Source organism: Schistocerca americana, chromosome 3, assembly GCF_021461395.2.
Source record: "Schistocerca americana isolate TAMUIC-IGC-003095 chromosome 3, iqSchAmer2.1, whole genome shotgun sequence".
Classification (NCBI taxonomy): domain Eukaryota; kingdom Metazoa; phylum Arthropoda; class Insecta; order Orthoptera; family Acrididae; genus Schistocerca; species Schistocerca americana.
This window is the reverse complement of record NC_060121.1, coordinates 910,468,844-910,482,725: the sequence shown is the minus strand read 5'-3', so window position 1 is coordinate 910,482,725 and position 13,882 is coordinate 910,468,844. Positions and strand designations below refer to the sequence as shown.

The 13,882-nt window shown below is 45.2% G+C and overlaps 1 protein-coding gene across 1 annotated transcript in view; it reads left to right on the top strand.

The window, feature by feature from the left end:
• Positions 1–7,180, top strand: part of LOC124606512 — a 33,621-nt gene extending 26,441 nt beyond the window's left edge. Inside the window, exon 2 of the mRNA XM_047138495.1 lies at positions 6,854–7,180. Within this exon, the coding sequence (XP_046994451.1) occupies positions 6,854–7,180 (327 nt within the window). The remainder of the gene's footprint in view (positions 1–6,853) is intronic.
• The last annotated feature ends 6,702 nt before the right edge of the window (positions 7,181–13,882 follow it).

The window sequence follows — 13,882 nt, the reverse complement described above, 5'->3', positions numbered from 1 at the left end:
AACCTCCACCTTGCTGCACTCGCTGAACATTTTGTCTAAGGCGTTCAGCTTGAGCGGGTTGCCTCCAAACACGTCCACGACGATAGTCTGGTTGAAAGAATATACGACACTCATCGGTGAAGAGAACGTGATGCCAATCCTGAGCGGTCCATTCGGCATTTTCTTGAGCCCGTATGTACCGCGCTGCATGGTGTCGTGGTTGCAAAGACGGACCACGACATGGATGTCGGGAGTGAAGATGCGCATCATGCAGCCTAATGCGCACAGTTTGAGTCGTAACACGACGTCCTGTGCGTGCACGAAAATCATTATTCAACATGGTGGGGTTGCTGTCAGGGTTCCTCGGAGCGATAATCCGTAGGTAGCGGTGTTCCACTGTTGTAGTAGCCCTTGGGCAGCCTGAGTGGGGCATGTCATCGACAGTTCTTGTCTCTCTGGACACTTGTTGAGAACCCTTCCTTGCACAAAGTAACAATGCGGACGAGATAGAACAGCGGTACTGATCGTCTAGACATGGATGAACTATAGACAACTCGAGCCGTGTACCTCCCTCCTGGTGAAATGACTGGAAGTGATCGGCAGTCGGACTCCCTCCGTCTAATAGGCGCTGCTCACGCATAGTAGTTTACATGTTTGTGGGGATTTAGTGACATCTCCAAACAGTCAAAGGGACTATGTCTGTGATACAATATCCACAGTCAACGTCGATCTTGAGGAGTTCTGGGCACCGGGGTGATGCAAAACTTCTCTTGATATGTGTATGTGACAGCGACGCTCAGCTGTCCTTACTCTTCTGTCGTCTAACCGTATTTCATTATTTTGCTGTGCTCTTCCTATCAGAAAGAGTTCAGTCCACGAAGCCCTAGCAGCCAGTGTCTTCACTATTAATACTTTGAAACCTCTCTTTTTGTGTCAGACCAGAGATCTCGCTGGCCAATGGTAGCAGATATTGAGAGCTTAAGAAATTAGTTTAAACCATTTCCTGCTGTTTCAGTGTTTCGCTGTATCTCACCAATAGTGCCCTGCGGTGGAGAGGAAGGCAGAAAATCCCCCCCAGTCTGTGATACAATTTCGAAGCATTCGTATGAGCCACTCCGCATGTTGCCTAATACGAGAAAATCACTATGGAAAATAGCAGTATGAACTAATCAGAGCACTGGATTCTGAAATTTAAACCGAATGTCTTTCTGTGACGTGGCCTCTGAGGAAAACGGATGTTCATATGCCAACATTTGGAAAGCGAGAGCTGACTAGAGATTCCTTATCTTTCTATAGGATTCTATGAGAATGTAGCGGTTTTTTGGGCGGAAAAAGCCGTCCTGTACACCAGCCGTAGAGAGGGTGGACAGGTGAACACGAATGCCTTTATGCCTACCAGGAGCTGATACTTTTTTTCCCTGGCTCTTTCTTACAAGTCTATTTATGGCCCTTGCTTTTAAGAAAGACACCTCTCTGTTCACAGCTGGCTCGAATGCTTCCGAGTTTGCGGTGCTACACTGAGACAAAAAAGGAGAGAAAAGCAGGCAATGAAAGGGCAGCTTTCAGTGGTACTGAATCTTCATTGCAATTAATATGTACTGTCAGAGATCAACTATTTGATCATAAGAGTCAGCAGAAAAATAATCTGAAATATGTTCCGTGCTTGTTTCAAAGAAAACTGACCACATAACACATACAGCACGCTACCACGTGCACAGCTGGTCGACACAACGGCCTGCAACCAGTATTAACTGGATCATACTAAAGGCCAACACTTTCTCATGATCCACTGACAATGATCCTTGACACAGCTAAGCTCGTAAATCTGAATTCCTGCGATATCTACGATGTGATATGACTGAAGCGTCTTACACAGATTATCGGTGTTCAGAGTCAGTTAACCCGCCATGTACTACCATGTTCAATTTACACCCGTCTGCCAGGAACTTATCAGACAATGTGTAAACCCCCATGTAACCTCAACATTCGGCCGTCGAGCCATACAAGGTGTACCTTTAGATGCAACAATCAATTCCTTTCGTGGCTTTTGCCCACTCAATTTAATTATTGATCAGCTTATTGGGGAAGTGGCAACAAAACGACTATTCACGTTGGTGTCAAGAATATATGAGTCTGGCGATATACCATCTAACTTTCGAAAAAGCATCATCCACACAATTCCGAAGACGGCAAGAGCTGACAAGTGCGAGGATTATCGCACAATCAGCTTAACAGTTCATGCATCGAAGCTGCTTACAAGAATAATATACAGAAGAATGGAAAAGAAAATTGAGAATGCGCTAGGTGACGATCAGTTTGGCTTTAGGAAAAGTAAAGGGGCGAGAGAGGCAATTCTGACGTTACGGCTAATAATGGAAGCAAGGCTAAAGAGAAATCAAGACACTTTCATAGGATTTGTCGACCTGGAAAAAGCGTTCGACAATATAACATGGTGCAAGCTGTTCGAGATTCTGAAAAAAAGTTGGGGTAAGCTATAGGGAGAGACGGGTCATATACAATATGTACAACAACCAAGAGGGAATAATAAGAGTGGACGATCAAGAACGAAGAGCTCGTATTAAGAAGGGTGTAAGACAAGGCTGTACCCTTTCGCCCCTACTCTTCAATCTGTACATCGAGGAAGCAATGATGGAAATAAAGGAAAGGTTCAGGAGTGGAATTAAAATACAAGGTGAAAGGATATCAATGATACGATTCGCTGATGACATTGCTATCCTGAGTGAAAGTGAAGAAGAATTAAATGATTTGCTGAACGGAATGAACAGTCTAATGAGTACACAGTATGGTTTGAGAGTAAATCGGAGAAAGACGAAGGTAATGAGAAGTAGTAGAAATGAGAACAGCGAGAAACTTATCATCAGGATTGATGGTCACGAAGTCAATGAAGTTACGGAATTCTGCTACCTGGGCAGTAAAATAACCAATGACGGACTCGCTATGGCAAAAAAGGCATTTCTGGCGAAGAGAATTCTACGAATATCAAATACCGGCCTTAATTTGAGGAAGAAATTTCCGAGGATGTACGTCTGGAGTACAGCATTGTATGGTAGTGAAACATGGACTGTGGGAAAACCGGAACAGATGAGAATCGAAGCATTTGAGATGTGGTGCTATAGACGAATGTTGAAAATTAGGTGGACTGATAAGGTAAGAAATGAGGAGGTTCTACGCAGAATCGGAGAGGAAAGGAATATGTGGAAAAGACTTATAAGGAGAAGGGACAGGATGATAGGTCATCTGCTAAGACATGAGGGAATGAGTTCCATGATACTAGAGGGAGCTGTAGAGGGCAAAAACTGTAGAGGAAGACAGAGATTGGAATACGTCAAGCAAATAATTGAGGACATAGGTTGCAAGTGCTACTCTGAGATGAAGAGGTTAGCACAGGAAAGGAATTCGTGGCGGGCCGCATCAAACCAGTCAGTAGACTGATGACCAAAAACTAAAAATATGTTGCTGTGTCAAACCGGCTTATGGCAGGCTTCAATTAGTGTTTGTAACATTGAGACAGTTTTCAGAAGTATGTAGACAATAAGGGCTAATACAGGATAGGAAGAAACGCAGGGAGGCGTGAAACAGTGTAGGAACTGTAAATTAGATGACGTCTAGTCTCTCTGGACGATTAATAAGGTGACAGTGACGAAGACTGAGACATTCGTTGCTGTATCGATAAGTGTTAAAAATAGTTGGACACAAATAATTAGCAATGACGATGTTCTAAGGCGAGTCAGTAAAGATGTGGAAATGGGGAACACAATTAAAAATGAGAAAAGTACAGTATTTAGCGTTGTCATGAGAGGAGAAGGATACCACATTCTAAGGCTGATAATACACAGAGGTGACAAAGTCATGGGAAAGGGATATGCACACAGATGGGGGTAGTATCGCGTACACAAGGTATAAAAGAGCAGTACATTTGACGGCGCTGTCATTTGTACTAAGGTGATTCACGTGCACGGGTTTCCGACGTCATTAACGCCGCACGACGGGAATTAACAATCTTTGAAGATGGAATGGTAGTTAGAGCTAGAGGAATGCGATATCCTGTCTCGGAAATCGTTAGGAAATTCAATATTCTGAGATACACAGTGTGAACAGTGTGCTGAGAATAAGAAATTTCGGGCCTTACCTTTCATCACGGAAAAGGTACTGGCGAACGGCCTTCACTTAACGACCGAGAGCAGCGTCGTTTGCCGGAGTTGTCGGTACTAACAAACAGGCAACATTCCGTGAAGTAATCGTAGAAATCATTGTGAGATGTACAACGAACGTATGTGTTAGAACAGTGCTACGAAATTTAGTGTTAATAGGCTATGGCAGCAGACAACTGACCACTGTGCGTTTGCTAACAGCACGTCATTGACTGAAGCGTTACTCCTGAGCTCGTGGCCATTTCGGTGGGACCCTAGAGGACTGCGAAACCGTGGCGTGGTCAGAAGACTCCCGATGTCAGCTGGTAAGAGCTGATGGCAGGGTTCGAGTGTGGTGCAGACCACTCGAAACCAGGGACAGAGGTTGTCAACAAAGCACTGTGCAAACTGGTGGTGGCTCCATATTGGTGTGGGCTGTGTTTACACGGAATAGACTGGATCCTTTGGTCCAACTGAACGGATTATTGATTGGAAACGGCTATGTTCGGCTAGTTAGAACCATCTGCAGCCATTCTTGGACTTCATGTTCCCAAACAGCGTTATTATGTCACCGAGCCACTAGTGTTGGTTTGAAAAACATTCTGGACAATTCAGGCGAATGGTTTGGCCACCCAGATCGTCCGACGTGAAGCTCATGGAATTGTTGTGACCATAGAAAATTTGAATTTTTATTCTTGCTTTTGTGGCCATAATAAAGAGTCCAGGCTCCATAGGCAAACAGCCAGCTGACATTAAGAAATAGTCCACCAGGACATAGAGACAACCGCTCGCTCACCGATAGAAATGGTTCAAATGGCTCTGAGCACTATGGGACTTATCATCTGAGCTCATCAGTCTCCTAGAACGTAGAACTACTTAAACGTAACTAACCAAAGGACATCACACACATCCATGCCCGAGGCAGGATTCGAACCTGCGACCGTAGCGGTCGCGCGGTTCCAGACTGAAGCGCCTAGAACAGCTCGGTCACACTGGCCGGCTCTCACCGATAGATCTGTACCTACAGATTGGAAAATTGCGCAGGTCGCACGAGTGTTTAAGAAGGGTAGTAGGAGTAATCCATCGAACTACAGATCTATATCATTGACGGTTTGCAGTAGGGTTTGGGAGCATATACTGTATTCAAACATTATGAATCACCTGGAAGGTGATTGATACGTTATCAGCATGGTTTCAGAAAACATCGTTCTTGTGCAACGCAGCTAGCTCTTTATTCGCACGAAGTAATGGCCGCTATCGACCGGGGATCTCAAGTTGATCCCGTATTTCTAGATTTCCGGAAAGCTTTTGACACCGTTCCTCACGAGTGACTTCTAATTAAGCTGCGGGCCTATGGGGTATCGTCTCAGTTGTGCGACTGGATTCGTGATTTCCTGTCAGGAAGGTCGCAGTTCGTAGTAATAGATGGCAAATCATCGAGTAAAACTGAAGTGATATCAGGTGTTCCCCAGGGAAGCGTCCTGGGACCTCTGCTGTTCCTGATCTATATAAATTACCTGGGTGACAATCTGAGCAGTTCTCTTAGGTTGTTCGCAGATGATGCTGTAATTTACTGTCTAGTAAGGTCATCCGAAGACCAGTATCAGTTGCAAAGCGATTTAGAAAAGATTGCTGTATGGTGTGGCAGGTGGCAGTTGACGCTAAATAACGAAAAGTGTGAGGTGATCCACATGAGTTCCAAAAGAAATCCGTTGGAATTCGAATACTCGATAAATAGTACAATTCTCAAGGCTGTGAATTCAACTAAGAACCTGGGTGTTAAAATTACGAACAACTTCAGTTGGAAAGACCACATAGATAATATTGTGGGGAGGGCGAGCCAAAGGTTGCGTTTCATTGGCAGGACACTTAGAAGATGCAACAAGTCCACTAAAGAGACAGTTTACACTACACTCGTTCGTCCTCTGTTAGAATATTGCTGCGCGGTGTGGGATCCTTACCAGGTGGGATTGACGGAGGACATCGAAAGGGTGCAAAAAAAGGGCAGCTCGTTTTGTATTATCACGTGATAGAGGTGAGAGTGTGGCAGATATGATTCGCGAGTTGGGATGGAAGTCATTAAAGCAAAGACGTTTTTCGTCGCGGCGAGATTTCAGTCACCAACTTTCTTTTCCGAATGCTAAAATATTTTTTTGAGCCCATCCTACATAGGTAGGGATGATCATCAAAATAAAATAAGAGAAATCAGAGCTCGAACAGAAAGGTTTAGGTGTTCGTTTTTCCCGCGCGCTGTTCGGGAGTGGAATGGTAGATAGATAGTATGATTGTGGTTCGATGAACCCTCTGCCAAGCACTTAAATGTGAATTGCAGAGTCGTCATGTAAATGTAGATGTGTGGAACACAATCAAAGGGTCAGCTCGGGCTCAAAGTTTTTCACCGGCAACACTTCCACTGCTGCGCACGGCTATGGATCAAGACTTGTTCGGTCCATGCCACATCGGGATGCTTCACTATGCCGGCCAAAAAGAGGTCAGAGACGATATTAGGAGGTCTCTCATAACTTTTGTCACCTCAGTCTAGAAGCGAAAGTTGTAAGGTAATGGTCAATAGGAAAAACATCACCGCTTCAGGGGAATCTGAAAGAATGATTCGAATGCAGTTGCCTACAGCTCGTCAGATCCGCAAAGTCAAATACGAGACTAGTCGTAGTGATAGCTAATCTCGGAAGAGGGACAGCACCTTGAGAAGTTCCGCTGGACAGACGCGCCACGGGAAATCTTGTGTGGCACGTGTGGAGGGAGTGGGGCGGGCGCCGTGTGGCCGCCGCCAGCAGCTGAGTCCAGCCACGGCCACCTCGCCTCGCCTCGCCTCGCCTCGCAAAGTCGAGTCGAGCGCCGCGCCGCCAGTGTCAAGGCCGCCTTACGTAAGGGGCGTGGCGTGGCGCGGCGCGGCGTGGCCCAGGGACTCCCTCTGGACAGCCCTGGCGGCAGCTCTCGCGGCCGCGTGCCGCCTCAACCAGTCGCCGACGCTCCGCCGTGTTTGTGGCACGCACCTTCTTCGAAAAAGAACACTCCGCCCGAAATCGTGAGAGCTAACGTAGCTGACGTTTACACGGACCCCGCTGTGTTAGCTTTCGGAAGAAATATGGTAGCCTCTCATTCAAACACCGCCATTTAAACCTGAGTGCCATCTCATTCCGTCATAGTCTCTCGCGATAATTTACTCAGGCGTAGGCAAAGAAAAAGCGCGAATGTCATCTTCCCTTCTTGCACAACGCTTATTCTGGAATCTGAAGGCCTAAATACTTACTGCCATCGTTTGAATTAGCGTAGTTTGCAGATGATGGATACCGACATAGCTTCATCCATGTTTAAAGAGGAGCACCCATCGAAAGATCGTGGCAAGCGATCTAGCGCCTGCGCTGACACACGGCTTACGACTTCAGATGAAATAAACGGAGTCTAGGAGGAGCACTTTCTTTATTTATTTCTTTTGGTCATCTGACTGGTTTGATGCTGTCCGCCACGTGTTCACCTCCCCTCCCTTCATCACAGACTAGCATTCACCCAGCTTCATCAATTGTTTGTTGGTTATATTCCATTCCAGGTTTCCCCCTAAAGGTTTTGGCTCAAAGGGCTCTGAGCACTATGAGACTTAACTTCTGAGGTCATCACTCCCCTAGAACTTAAAACTATTTAAACCTAACTAACCTAAGGACATCGCAAACATCCATGACCGAGGCAGGATTCGAACCTGCGACTGTAGCGGTCGCGTACTTCCAGACTGTAGCGCCTAGAACCGCTCGGCCACCCCGGCCGGGCAGCTTCCTCTAGTAACATGGAAGTTATTGCCTGGCGTCTTAACACATGTCCTGTCATCGTCTCCCTTCTTCTTATCAATGTCCTCCACATATATCTACTCCCGCCTGTTCTTCGGTGACCCTGCGCATTTCTTATGTCATCAGTCCACCTGATCTTCAGCATCAATCTATAGCACTGCGTCTCAGACCCTTCGTTCTCTTCTTCACAGCTTCTTTCCCACAGTCTGTGATTAAGTTCCATACAATGCTGTGATCCAGACGAACACACTCAGAAAATTCTTCCTCAAATTAAGGCGAATTTTTGACAATAGTTGACTTCCAGAATGAGATTTTCACTCTGCAGCGGAGTGTGCGCTTATATGAAACTTCCTGGCAGATTAAAACTGTGTGCCGGACAGAGTCTCGAACTCGGGACCTTTGCCTTTCACTAGCAAGTGCTCTACCAACTGTGCTGACCAAGCACAACTCACGCCCCGTCCACACAGCAGGTTCGCAGGACAGCTTCTGTAGAGTTTGGAAGTTAGGAGAGGAGGTAAAGCTGTGTGGACGGGGCGTGAGTCGTGCTTGGGTAGCTCAGTTGGTAGAGCACTTGCCCGCGAAAGGAAAAGGTCCCGAGTTCGAATTTCGGTCCGGCACACAGTCTTAATCTGCTAGGAAGTTTCAATAGTTGACTTCTTTTCGCCATGCATGTCCTCTTTGCTTGGGCTAATATACTTTTTACGTCTTCCTTGCTTTGTCCGTCTTGTGTTATATCGATTCCAAGGTAGGAGAATTTATTAAGTTCGGGGCCTCGAATGTTGAGCGTAATTTTATCGCTGATCTGACGTTTGCTACTCCTCATTAGTTTTCTCCTTTGGTTCACACCCCATCCATATTCTGCACTCAGTAGACTGTTCAGTATGTTCTGCCTCACGTCCACTGAGGATACCAATGTCATTAGCGATTCCCTCATTGCGTCTTCGATGCATAAATTGAACAGTAGGGGCAAAAGACTATATCCGTGTCCCGCACCTTGTTAATCCGAGCACTTCGTTCTTCGTCTTCCACTCTAATTGTTACCTCTTCGCCCTTGTACATATTGTATATTACCGATCTTTACCTATGGCTTACCCCTATTTTTCTCAAAATTTCGAACATCTTGCCACAATGTACACTGTCGAACGCTTTTCCTAGGTCGACAAATACTATGACTGTGTCTTGATTTTCCTTTGGTCTTGCTTCCATAACCAATCGCAACGTCAGAATTGCCTCTGGTGCTTTTACCTTTCCTAAAGCCAAACTGATCGTCATCTAGCACATCCTCAATTTTCTTTTACATTATTGTGGATATCATTCTTTCAGTAACTTGGATTCATGAGCTGTCAAGCTGATTGTACGGTAATTATCCTGCTTATCGGCTCTTGAAATCTTCGGAATTGTGTGAACGATGTTTTTCTGAAGGTCAGACGATATATCGCCAGACACAAACATTATACATACGAACGTAAATAGTCGTTTTGTTGCCACTTTCACCAATGATTTTAGAAACTTTGATTGAATGTTAACCATCCCTCCTGCCTTATTCGATCTTAAGTTTTCCAAAGTTCTTTTGAATTCTCATTCTAATATTGGATCCCCTATCTCTTCTATATTGGCTTCTGTTTCCTGTTCTGTCACACCATCAGACAAGTCTTTCGCCTTATAGAGGCCTTCAATATACTCTTTCCACCTATCAGCTCTCTCTTCTCCATTTCACAGAGGAATTCCCATTCCACTCCTAATGATACCGCCCTTCTTCTCATTCCACCGAAACTAGTTTTCTCTTTTCTACATGCTGAGCCGGTCCTTCCGACAATGATTTCTTTTTCGATTTCATCATATTTTTCATAAAGCCATTGCGCCTTAACTTCCCTGCATTTCCCACGTATTTCACTCCTAAGAGACTTTTATTTCCATATCCCTGAATTTCTTGCACACATTTGTACTTCCTCTTCCATTGTTCAGCTGAAGTATTTCTTGTGTTGCCCATGGTTTCTTCGCAGTTACCTTCTTTGTACCAATGTTTTTATTTACAACTTCTGTGATTGCCCTTTATAGAGATATCCATTCCCCTTCAACTGAACTACCAAATGAGCTATTTCTTATCGCAATATCTGTAGCTACAGAGAACTTCAAAAGTCTCTCTTCACTCCTTAGCACTTCCGTATTACATTTCTTTGTTCTTTGATTCTTCCTGATTAGTCTCTTATAATTTAATCTACTCTTCATCACTACTAAATTGTGATCTGAGTCTACATCTGCTCCTGGGTACGCCTTACAAACCAGCATCTGATTTCGGACTCTCCACCTAACCATGGCGTAATTTGATTGAAATATTCCATTATCTCTCAGCCTTTTCCGACTATACCTCCTCCTCCTGTGATTCTTGAACAGAATATTGCTATTAATATCTGAAATTCAATGCAGAACTGAGTTTGTCTTTCTCCTTCTAATTCCTATTCCAAAGCCCATAGTCTCTCGTAACCATTTCATCCAGTGCTTCTCTACAACCGCATTCCAATCCCCCACGACTAACAGACTTTCATCTCCATTTATGTACTGAACTCTGGTTCAATATCCTCATTTACTTTCTCTGTCTCTTCATGTTCAGCATGCGACGACCGCATGTGTACCCGAAAAATTGTTGTCGGTGTTGTTTTGCTATCGATTCTGATGAGAAAAGCCCTATCACTTAACTGTTTACAATAACCTGTTCTCTGCCCTACCTTCCTATTAATATGGAATCGTACTCTCGTTGTACCATTTTCTGCTGCTGTTGATATTATCCTGTACTGATCTGACCAGAAATTCTTTTTTTTTTTCTTTTCAATTTCACTGACAACCACTATATTTAGACTGAGTCTTAAAATTTCTCTTTTCAGATTTTCTTTTTTCCCTACCACGTGCGAACTGCTGACATTCTACGCTCAGGCCCGTAGAACGTTATCCTTTTCTTTATTCAATCTTTTTCTCATGGTCACCTCCCGTTTGGGATTCCTCTCCTGGAAATCCGAATGGGGGACTATTCCGGATTCTTTTGCCAATGGATAGATCATCATGACACTTTTCAGTTACAGACCACATTCCTGTGGATGCACGTTATGTTTGTTTAATGCAGGGGTTTCTATTGGCTCCTGCATCCTCATGCCATTGATCATTGCTGATTCTTTCTCCTTTAGGGGCGGTTTCCTACTAAAAGCATAAGTGAGTGCCCTGAACTTCCGTCCGCTTCTCCGCTCTCTTTGAAAATGCTGTTGGCTGCTAGGCGGGTGAATTCTTATGCCCAGAGTCTTTGGCCATCATTACTCATGACTTTTATTCAAAATATAAACGGTGGCAATGTTCTCCCCCGGGACCACTGACGTTTTGGTTACTCATCAAAGATGCTTCCCCTATCAGAGTGACTGTTAGATATAGTTAATGACAATGAGGTGAGCTAAATGAGTGACACAGAATGGACAATTGGGAGTGGATGAGTACAAGTGACTCACAGCGCTGGAGTAGCGGATCTGAACGAGCTATAGATAGGGCAACTTGTGGGAGTGAATGTGAATTGTATGTTCAAACGAATGCGAGTATGTTTGAATGCCAAAACGGGTAAATTTTTAAAGATGCTGAGGTAGATAGAATGAAGCAGCTGTTACCCCACTTTTCAGTCAGAGTTTTTTAAGAAACAGCATATTCGCCTGTTTGTGCTCCGGTAGGACCATTTTTCCATTGGTATAATGTAGAATGTTTTATCTAGGTGGACAATCCTCTGAGGCACTTACCAGACTGAATCGACCTCACTGATCTGTGCAGCATATCATGTCACCACCATATGGATGCAGGTTGCTCCACTTTTGCAGCACATCACATCCATGTTTGTGATAGTTTACGAATTTTTCGGCTTTGGGTGTGTGGCTGTCTGCGTATCTAAGAAAATGTGAGTCGATCCTTAGAAAAAATTTCGTTTTTAGGGTCTTGTGGAAATGCATCCCTGTATTTACCATCAGAGCAGTGCTGAATAAAACAACAGGAAAGCTCAAGCAATGTGTGGAAGAGAACTGTAAATGAAGTATCAGATACAGATACAATATTTGAAATTTATTCAAAGTGTTTTTGGAAGAGACTGAAGATACAGAACTATACAGATATATGTAATTTGCTTCTCTGTAAACCGTGTCTACCAATACTTTTATCGATTTGCTGGACATAATGTGATAACTGATCTGGGTGACCCAAAGTGGAGTGAACACACAAAATTAATTGCAGAAAACGAACAAGCTGGACTGAGGTCCATTGAAAGACTCCCAACGAAATGTTAGATGACTGACACAGCTTACAAATCCTTGGGTATTTTGAGACGTAGTTGGCCCTGAAGGGTAGCTTGTGAGGCTGCAGGGTACTCTCACCTCTGATTCGGTGTCATGCCGCTTAGTGATCTTTATTACGATCTGACTTCATACATCATGACGAAATGATGGGAAGTAGTTAACGGTCTTGCTTGTGTGCTCTGGTGAAGGAATAGTGGTAAGGTTTAACTGCGTTCAAAAGAATAGGGTACCAATTTAAACGACTGCAGTAAAAGAGTATGGCGACTGAGGGCTGAGCGTTTTTCCTGCAGAACGTGGGTGGAAACATTTCCAGACTGCTGAGTTCCACAGTCTCATTGCGCAGACATGTTGGTTGGCGCTGGTCGGTCAGCAGCCGTGTCCAGGTAGACTGACTAGTGCTGAGAAGTTGCCACTGCAGTGGCCAGCGCATTGTAGAATGGCAATAAAGCAGTGGATGGGCTCTTGCTAGGCAGGAAGCCGACAAGACAACTGTGAGCATTCTGCGAATTTCTGTGGGACAGGTCACTGGCGCCTAGACGTCCAGACTCTAGAATGAAATTGTCACTCTACGGCGGAGTGTGCGCTGATATGAAACTTCCTGGCAAATCAAGACTGTGTGCCGGACCGAGACTCGAACTCGGGATCTTTGCCTTTCGCGGGCAAGTGCTCTACCGACTGAGCTACCCAAGCAAGACTCACGCCCCGTCCTTACAGCCTTAATTCCACCAGTAACTCGTCTCCTACCTTCCAAACTTTACAGAAGCTCTCCTGCGAACCTTGCAGAACAAACACTCCTGAAAGAAAGGACATTGCGGAGACATGGCTTAGCCACAGCCCGGGGGATGTTTCCAGAATGAGATTTTCACTCTTCAGCGGAGTGTGCGCTGATATGAAACTTCCTGGCAGATTAAAACTGTGTGCCGGACCGAGACTCGAACTCGGGACTTTTGCCTTTCGCGGGCAAGTGCTCTACCGACTGAGCTACCCAAGCAAGACTCACGCCCCGTCCTCACAGCCTTAATTCCGCCAGTACCTTGTCTCCTACCTTCCAAACTTTACAGAAGCTCTCCTGCGAACCTTGCAGAACTAGCACTCCTGAAAGAAAGGATATTGCGGAGACATGGCTTAGCCACAAAAAAATGGCTCTGAGCACTATGGGACTCAACTGCTGTGGTCATCGGTCCCCTAGAACTTAGAACTACTTAAACCTAACTAACCTAAGGACATCACACACATCCATGCCCGAGGCAGGATTCGAACCTGCGACCGTAGCAGTCGCACGGTTCCGGACTGCGCTTAGCCACAGCCTGGGGGTTGTTCCTAGAATGAAATTGTCACTCTACAGCGGAGTGTGCGCTGATATGAAACTTCCTGGCAGATCAAAACTGTGTGCCGGACCGAGACTCGAACTCGGGACCTTTGCCTTTCGCGGGCAAGTGCTCTACCGCAGGAGAGCTTCTGTTAAGTTTGGAAGGTAGGAGACGAGGTACTGGCGGAATTAAGGTTGTGAGGACGGGGCGTTAGTCGTGCTTGGGTATCTCAGTCGGTAGAGCACTTGCCCGCGAAAGGCAAAGGTCCCGAGTTCGAGTTTTGGTCTGGCACACAGTTTTGATCTGCCAGGAAGTCCAGACTCTGT